We start from the raw sequence: 8,141 nt of genomic DNA, 5'->3' as shown, positions 1-8,141 counted from the left end.
TTTTTTTTTTTTTTTTTTTTTTTTTTTTTTTTTTTTTTTTTTTTTTTTTAATATCAATATGATAAAAAAAAATATTAAATATTGCACCTTGGATTGTTAAAATAGACGATAAAATGATTAATTAGTCTATTAATTATTGTGGTAATATCACCCCTAGTTAATTATATACTGCGGTGGTGATTTCGTAATATCATGTAATTTATTAAATAATCATGTTTGACATATTTTAATTTATTATATTGCTTTTATTTTCATTTTCGACATGAGAAAAATTTAGAGATGTAACTGATACAAAGTAATTGTCATGACATAAGAGACTGGTAGGGGGGGTTAAGTGTGAACTTTTTGTTAGTTAATGACATGATGAGACACGATGTTGATTTTTTCTTTTTGGGTGCAAAATGCGAAATTCTTGCCCTAGAGTATCCATACTCTGGCATCATAAGATTTGTGAAGGAATTAAATCACGGTGACTTAAAGGCTTCTTAATGTTATTTTTTCTTGGAAGCAAAAGGTAAAATTTTTCACCCATAACCTCCACACTATTAGAATGTAGTATCTGGCATCATAAGATTTGTGAAGGAATTAAATTACGGTGACTTAAAGGCTTCTTAATGTTATTTTTTTCTTGGAAGCAAAAGGTAAAATTTTTCACCCATAACCTCCGCACTATTAACACAAAGAGCCAACACCCCACTGGGTATTGAACCTGTGACTTCTCACTTGGAAGGGTCACAACTATACCACTTGACCACAAGATCTTTGGCAACCTCCACACTTTGGTCCCACATGGATTGCGAATGGGTTAAATCGACTGAGTGGTTGCTTAATGTTTTTTGTTTCTTCATCAATAGCATGCAGAATTCAAAATGAGGGGGAAAATTTATGCGGAAAAGTTGTTATTTGCTTGTTTGACTGGTAATGTAATTAAAGTCTTAATTAATCCCAATTTTTCGTTTCTTAATTCTATGGCATTAATTGCAATTCCTGTGCAAATTATACCATGATGTTCCAAATTATACTAAGTAATTTATACTTAAATATGCGATTTTTCTTATGATAAAGATAAGAATGCCAATTTTACATTGTCGAACAAGTATTTATTAACCATTTAAAATACGATAAATAAAAGGATGCTTTTCATTTTACCAAACAAAAAAAAGAAAAAAAGATGCTTTTCATGCCAACAATAAATTTTTGTAACGTTGGTAAGATTCATCTATATTAATCCGGCCAATTTTATTTTGTTTTTTTTTTTTGAAATCTCCGGCCAATTTTGTTAAATTATAGAATGTACATATCTCTTACTCTTTTTAGTATTTCTATAAATAAATAAATATATAGAATCTTAATCATAGGATAACTACTCCCCTATGAGAACTATCTCAAGTGATCAGTTATTATACCATGGACAATGGTCAGAAATTGTGTATTTTTAGTATTGAAATTATGAACTTTTAGACTATAATTGTGTTTAAGTCAAAACACATAACAACTTTGTTAACATTGTGTATTCGTAATATACAAATTGTGAAAATTTAGTATGTAAATTGTGTATCTTTGGATCCGGATCTACAGAATAATTTGCGAATTGTGGAAATAATTTGACCATTTATCTACTAGATTTAACGATTAAAAAAAAAAAGGAAAAATGAAAAAAAAAGGGATCGTTTTCATAAATATAAAGTTTTTTTTTAAAGTTTGTAATATTTATGAAAATGACTTTGCTAATTTTTTACTTGATTTCCTTGCCATTGATCATCTCAGATTGGCGAATCATATTATTTCACGGTTCTCACTTAGAGTTTTGTGTACACACACATGAGAATCGCCCTTAATGTGAGAACGTGTGGACTAATTTAGACCATTAAATCATAGTGATGTGAGAACATGTGGACTAATTTAGACCATTAAATCATAGTGATGCACGATTGAGATAAAATGTACAAATCACACGGATTAAGGAGACAAATTTCTTTAAAATATTTAAAAATATACGGTTATGGTAAATCAATTTTATTAGAAGTTGTGCATTCTTATACAGAATGTCGTGCATCGATATCTCTTTGGTTGTGCATTCAAACAACGCCAAAAAAATCTTACGATGGGCATCCCAATGTCCTATGATGCATCGCAATAAGTACACTAATTGCACAATTCACCAGCCTACGATGCACAACTCACAACACTGGGTTGCACAATGAACACACCTGAATGCACAATCGTACTATCCAGACATATGTACATATACACTAACATCCAAATATAGGCAATATTATAGTCAATAGAACGAGCAAAAAAATAAAAAAAAATATTGATCGCTTTCAATAAACGAACACTCGATCTATGATGAAGAAATTGCAACGGTGATGATCCAAAAAAATAGGAAACAAATTTGGTCATGGATTACCCATGCGTTTACACTTAAAAATAGAAAAAGGCATTAATATCTCCACCTTTGACAAAAAAAATCAATCCATGTTATTTTAGGAAATCAGATCCGGGTCATCCAAATAAAAAAATGAATGCACAAAATTAGTTCTCACATTAAAGCTGTGTTTGGAAGCTCGAAAAATAATTTTCGGAAATCATTTTCCGTGCTTCCCGTGTTGGCTACACCTGGAAAATCCAGTCAACAGAAAATGATTTCAGTTGACTGGGGAAATCACCCAATTGGGCAGAAGTAATTTTCTGCTATTTGACTTTACTCTCCAGTCGAAGGGTTTCGGCGGAAACCAAAGTGCTGTGGTTTTCGCTAGAAACGTGGAGGGTTTTTGTTTTTTTTTTTTAAAATAAAAATATTATTTTTAATATTATTATAGATATTTTAATATTTTAAATAAATAATAAAAATATATAATTATACAATTCTACTCATTTTCTAGAAAATGAACTAAACACACAAAGACATTTTTTCAAAATATATCCAAACACTGAAAATGAACCTATTTTCATAAAAATGACTTATTTTCCTAAAGACATTTTTATGTTTTTCAAACACAACCTAAGAGTGATTCTCATTTGAACTCAACTCTCTCTCTCTCTCTCTCTCTCTCTATATATATATATATATATATATATATATATATATATATATAAGATAGTGATCATATGAGAACCATCCTCCCTTTGAGTCCATGAGAACCAATTCGGTGTATTAAAAAAATTAAATCTATGAATGAGATTAGTTGATGTTCAAAATTGTGCATATGGGGCATGTGCTATGTGCATATCCTATGTTGCACACAACGCATGCTTAATGTGCACACGGAAATTTTGAATCTCCTAATTGCACACAGCACATATACACAACGCATGTTTAATATGCATATGAATTTTGAAGCTCCCAATTGCACATAACACATGCCCCATATGTAAACATAAAGTTTGGACCCTCTAAGAGATCTCATTCATAGATCTGTTTTTTCAATGAACTAAATTAATTCTCATGAACTTATAGGAGGGTAGTCATTCTCATAGCTACATACTCTATATATATATGCTATAACAATTTAGACAAGAAATACATAGGCTCTGTTTGGCAGAGCTTATTTAGGAGCTTATAGCTTATTTTAAGCTACTAATAAGCTATAAGCTCTGTTTGATAATGTTCTCAAAATAAGCTAGTAGCTTAAAATAAGAGCTTATTTTGAAACGGTACTTGGGGTAGCTTTTCAAAATAAGCTAATAGCTTTTTAACTTTTTTTCCATATTTATCCTTATTATTTTAAATAAATGACATCATTTACCCCTCTCAATTAAAACCCTTTTGACATTTTCTTTTTCATTATGTTTGGTTGTAATTTCAGTTTGATATTTATGTTTGAACATTAATTTTTGTATGAACTAATCTTATGAATTATAAATATTTTTTTTACTTTATATATTTTCAAATATATATTCTTACTGTATATTTTGTTTAAATATATTGATTTCATTATTTTATATTTTAATATATAAACAAACCTATTTAAAATTAAAATTATTTAAATTGTATGAAGATGTCCTTTTTAGTCTTTTTACATTTATCAGCTTATCAAAAAGCTAATTTTACCAAACACTTTTAAGCATAACAGCTCTTCAGATTTCAGCTTCGAGCTTATAGCTTTTCAGTTTTCAGCTACTTTTCAGCTTTCAGCTACCTTTTCAGCTAGGTTTGCCAAACATAGCCATAGGCTTTGTTTGGCAGGACTTATTTAGGAGCTTATAGCTTATTTTAAGCTACTAATAAGCTATAAGCTCTGCTTGGTAATGTTTTTAAAATAAGCTGGTAGCTTAAAATAAGAGCTTATTTTTTAACGCTATCTTAAGTAGCGTTTCAAAATAAGATAGTAGCTTCCTAATTTTTTTTTCATCTTTAACCTTATTATTTTAAAGAAATGACATCCTTTACCCTTCCCAATTAAAATTCTTTTGGCATCTTCTCTTTAATATGTTTGGTTGTAATTTCAATTTGACATTTGTGTGTTTGATTATTAATTTTTGTATGAACTAATTTTATGAACTATAAATATTTTGTTTTACTTTATATATTTTCAAATATATGTTCTTAGTTTATATTTTATTAAAATATATTGATTTCATTATTTTATATTTTAATATGTAAACAAACCTATTTAAATTTAAAACTATTTAAATTTTATGAAGATGTCATTTTTAGTCTTTTTACATTTATCAACTTATCAAAAGCTAATTCTACTAAACACTTTTAAGCATAACAGCTGTTCAGATTTCAGTTCTTAGCTTATAGCTTTTCAGCTGTCACCTACCTTTTCAGCTATGTTTGCCAAAGAAAAGATATAATGTGCATTTTATATATACTTAATTAATTAATTAATGAAATATTCTTCAGGTAAGTAAGATCGGATGCTTCATGCTTCTATTAGGTACCAAACATGGCCTAAGAAATTCCCTCCGACGGACATTAACACGACAGAATGCGGATTAGCACACCGCCCACCATTATTAATCCCATAAAACATTAACTAAAATGTATAATACATACCCCATACCAACCGATTGTAGTCTGGTGAAAGCTAAGGAATTTTATTTCTTCTAGAGTTCTTATATATTCAAAGGGTTACCATACATTCGCTTTTGATTATTTTTAGTGATGCATGAAGCATCATTAACGATTAATACCTCAGAATTTTTTTTTATACACATGATGCATGAACATTTATGTTTATATTATATGCTCATGAACTAGTCAAAATTTAGAAGTAAATCATTATTGAACATCATATTAGAGACAGTAACAAAAATCCAAAATATCCTTTTATTTTTGTTTTTATTTTTATATAACTAAACTGTACAAACATGCATCTATCTTAGACAGGAAGGTCTTGAAAATTCCAATGTAGTGGCAACCATAACAAGCATCATATCATATCACATACCATGAAGTCAATATGGTAGACAAGTTCTATTTGGCACCTTAACTAATACAAAGACTTAAGTAGTTATTATATTATTTAAAAAAAAAAAAAAAAAAAAGAGAGATAGAACTGTATGTGTCAAATTAAAGTACACATACCATGTACACAACAATGGTAGAAATAATGAAATATGAATAAGATATTCACATGTTTTTATTGGTTTTTATTCAAGAAAAAGTTGGCAAGTAGTATATAAGATTAGGGGGAGTGGTTGGTGATTGATAGACAATATCACAGTGTAGTCATAATAAAAGGCTGCATCTATCTCTCATCTATCTCTGTGATCACACCATCATTTTCTTAATTTCTGCTAAATCTTGGGTTTTTGAGAATGACTAAGGAAAAGATTTCATGGAAATCTGTGATCCCATGTTGTTACAAGCCTGATGAAGAAGAGCTGCTGGGAGGGTCCAAGAAACAGCCCAGAAAACAAAGCTCATTTCAGAGGCTATCTCTGTCTGATTTTGATGATCCCACCTCTCCCCTCTCTGCAGATGATCTTTCCAATTCCTTCATAGGTGCCAAGCTCCATAAGTTCACCTTCACTGAGCTCAGAGAGGCCACACACAGCTTCTCGTCGCTTAATCTCCTAGGTGAAGGCGGATTTGGACCGGTCTACAAAGGATTCATCGATGATAAGCTGAGGCAAGGCCTAAAAGCTCAGCCTGTTGCTGTTAAAGTTCTCGACACTGAGGGCCTCCAAGGCCACAGAGAATGGCTTGTGAGTAAACTAACTTCATCTCAGCTGTTGCATTTAATTTTCTGGCAAATTTTCTCGCTGGGTGCCGGGCTTGGTCCTTTAAGGGCCTTACCCAAGTGCTAGAATTGACATTTATCAGTTTCTGCCCAACAATTCCCCTCTCAATACCAACCAGTAGCCAAAAGCTATAGAACTGCCACACATTTTCGAGACGCTGGGTGCTGGGCTCGGCCTTTTAAGGGCCTTACCCAAGTGCTAGAATTGACATTTACCAATTTCTGCTCAACAATTTCCCTCCCAGCACCAACCAGTAGCCAAAAAGTTATAGAACTGCCACACATTTTTGTGACGCTGGGTGCTAGACTTAACCGCCCTTTGCTAGCCTCCCCAACAGTACTGATCTGATTTTATCCATTTTTGGCAGACTGAAATAATATTTCTTGGGCAGCTAAGGCATTCACATCTGGTTAAGCTGATTGGGTATTGCTGGGAGGATGAATACAGGCTGTTGGTATATGAATATATGGCCAGAGGGAGCCTGGAAAACCAACTCTTTGGGAGTAAGTAAATTAGCAGATAAAAATGTTGATTTTGTTGTGCTGTCTGAGGCTTTTTAACAGAAAGTTGGGTGTGGGGAAAATTTTGCAGAGTGCTCGATAGCGTTGTCGTGGGGAACAAGGATGAAGATTGCAGTGGGAGCAGCAAAGGGTCTGGCTTTTCTCCATGAAGGTGATAAACCAGTGATTTACAGAGATTTCAAGGCTTCTAACATTCTAATAGACTCTGTAAGCTCTCTGATCTTCAACACTTAGCTTATTTCTATCTGCAATTGTTAGGATAAACACTCTTATCACTATACTGTCACGACATTTTCGAGAGGCAGGGTGCTAGACTGACCTGTCTTCGCCCAACAGTCCCTTAACTACTAATTGTTGGATTTGGTCATTCACTGGCCTCGGCCCAACAATGATTGATTAATACTCATTTCTCTGTTCAGGATTACACTGCTAAGCTTTCAGATTTCGGGTTAGCCAAGGATGGTCCAGAAGGGGATGATACACATGTGACGACACGAATAATGGGAACGCACGGTTACGCTGCACCCGAGTACATCATGACAGGTAAAAAACAGGGTTTGGAAGTTCATATTTTGGTCATACTCAGCTAATTCCAACTCTTGATTGGTTTCGTTTTCGTTTCCAGGCCATCTGACAACGATGAGCGATGTGTACAGTTTTGGAGTGGTTCTGTTGGAGCTACTAACAGGCAAAAGGTCGTTGGACAAGGCCAGGCCTAGTGGCCGACAGAATTTGGTCGAGTGGGCTAGGCCGCTACTAAGGGACCCCAAGAAACTTTCTCGGTTCATAGACCGAAAACTTGAAGGGCACTATTGCACCACGGGGGCTCAAACGGCCGCCCTCGTGGCCTACAAGTGCTTGAGCCATTCTCCTAGACCGCGCCCTATAATGGCCGACGTGGTCAAGATCTTGGAGCCACTCCAGGACTTCAAGGACTCCTCATCACAGCAGGCTCAGACCCCAGATTTGATCAATGGCTGTGATTCAAATGGTGAAGGGAAGAGCAACCGGAAGCGTCGGATCAGACTCAGAAGAGTGATGGCTTCTTATTCAGATACTGTCCTTTACAAGAAACATGGAAATGGAAAGCACTATTTGAAGCATTGCAGTGAGGAATAGTGAAAATTTAGTCCATAGGAAAGACAACAGAGATACAATATAGCATATATATCAGTAAGGAACAAAGATTCCTAGTACAGTACATATAAACATTGATGTTTACAACAAGATCTTGTTAAAAAAATCTTTTTCTTTTTTCTTACAAGAAATGTATAATAGTATCCATACATTTTGTTATATAAGTTTTTGTTTTTATTTTATTGTAATACTATAAAATCCTACCAAATATAGAACATGCTATTACCATATGCCACAATAGACAACATGCTTAATTTGCATCAAAGCTTATTATTATTTTTTTGGTTA

The 8,141-nt window shown here is 33.1% G+C and overlaps 1 protein-coding gene across 1 annotated transcript; it reads left to right on the top strand.

Moving 5' to 3' along the window:
• The first annotated feature begins 5,674 nt into the window (after window positions 1–5,674).
• LOC116006276 (serine/threonine-protein kinase RIPK) lies at window positions 5,675–7,857 on the top strand. Its single transcript, XM_031246586.1, has 5 exons — window positions 5,675–6,159; window positions 6,563–6,698; window positions 6,787–6,923; window positions 7,136–7,259; window positions 7,342–7,857. Exons 1-5 carry the CDS (start codon window positions 5,770–5,772, stop codon window positions 7,833–7,835), a joined length of 1,281 nt encoding a protein of 426 aa, XP_031102446.1. The 5' UTR covers window positions 5,675–5,769; the 3' UTR covers window positions 7,836–7,857.
• The last annotated feature ends 284 nt before the right edge of the window (window positions 7,858–8,141 follow it).

Source organism: Ipomoea triloba, chromosome 15, assembly GCF_003576645.1.
Source record: "Ipomoea triloba cultivar NCNSP0323 chromosome 15, ASM357664v1".
Taxonomy (NCBI): Eukaryota; Viridiplantae; Streptophyta; class Magnoliopsida; order Solanales; family Convolvulaceae; genus Ipomoea; species Ipomoea triloba.
This window is presented reverse-complemented; position numbering and strand designations above follow the sequence as displayed.

Bases quoted from the DNA above. Each gene is read 5' to 3' on its own strand.
- LOC116006276 (XM_031246586.1), top strand. From the start codon at position 5,770: ATGACTAAGGAAAAGATTTCATGGAAATCTGTGATCCCATGTTGTTAC. The intron at 6,924-7,135 runs GTAAGCTCTCTG...TTCTCTGTTCAG, and splicing joins CTAACATTCTAATAGACTCT to GATTACACTGCTAAGCTTTC. The intron at 7,260-7,341 runs GTAAAAAACAGG...TTTCGTTTCCAG, and splicing joins ACCCGAGTACATCATGACAG to GCCATCTGACAACGATGAGC.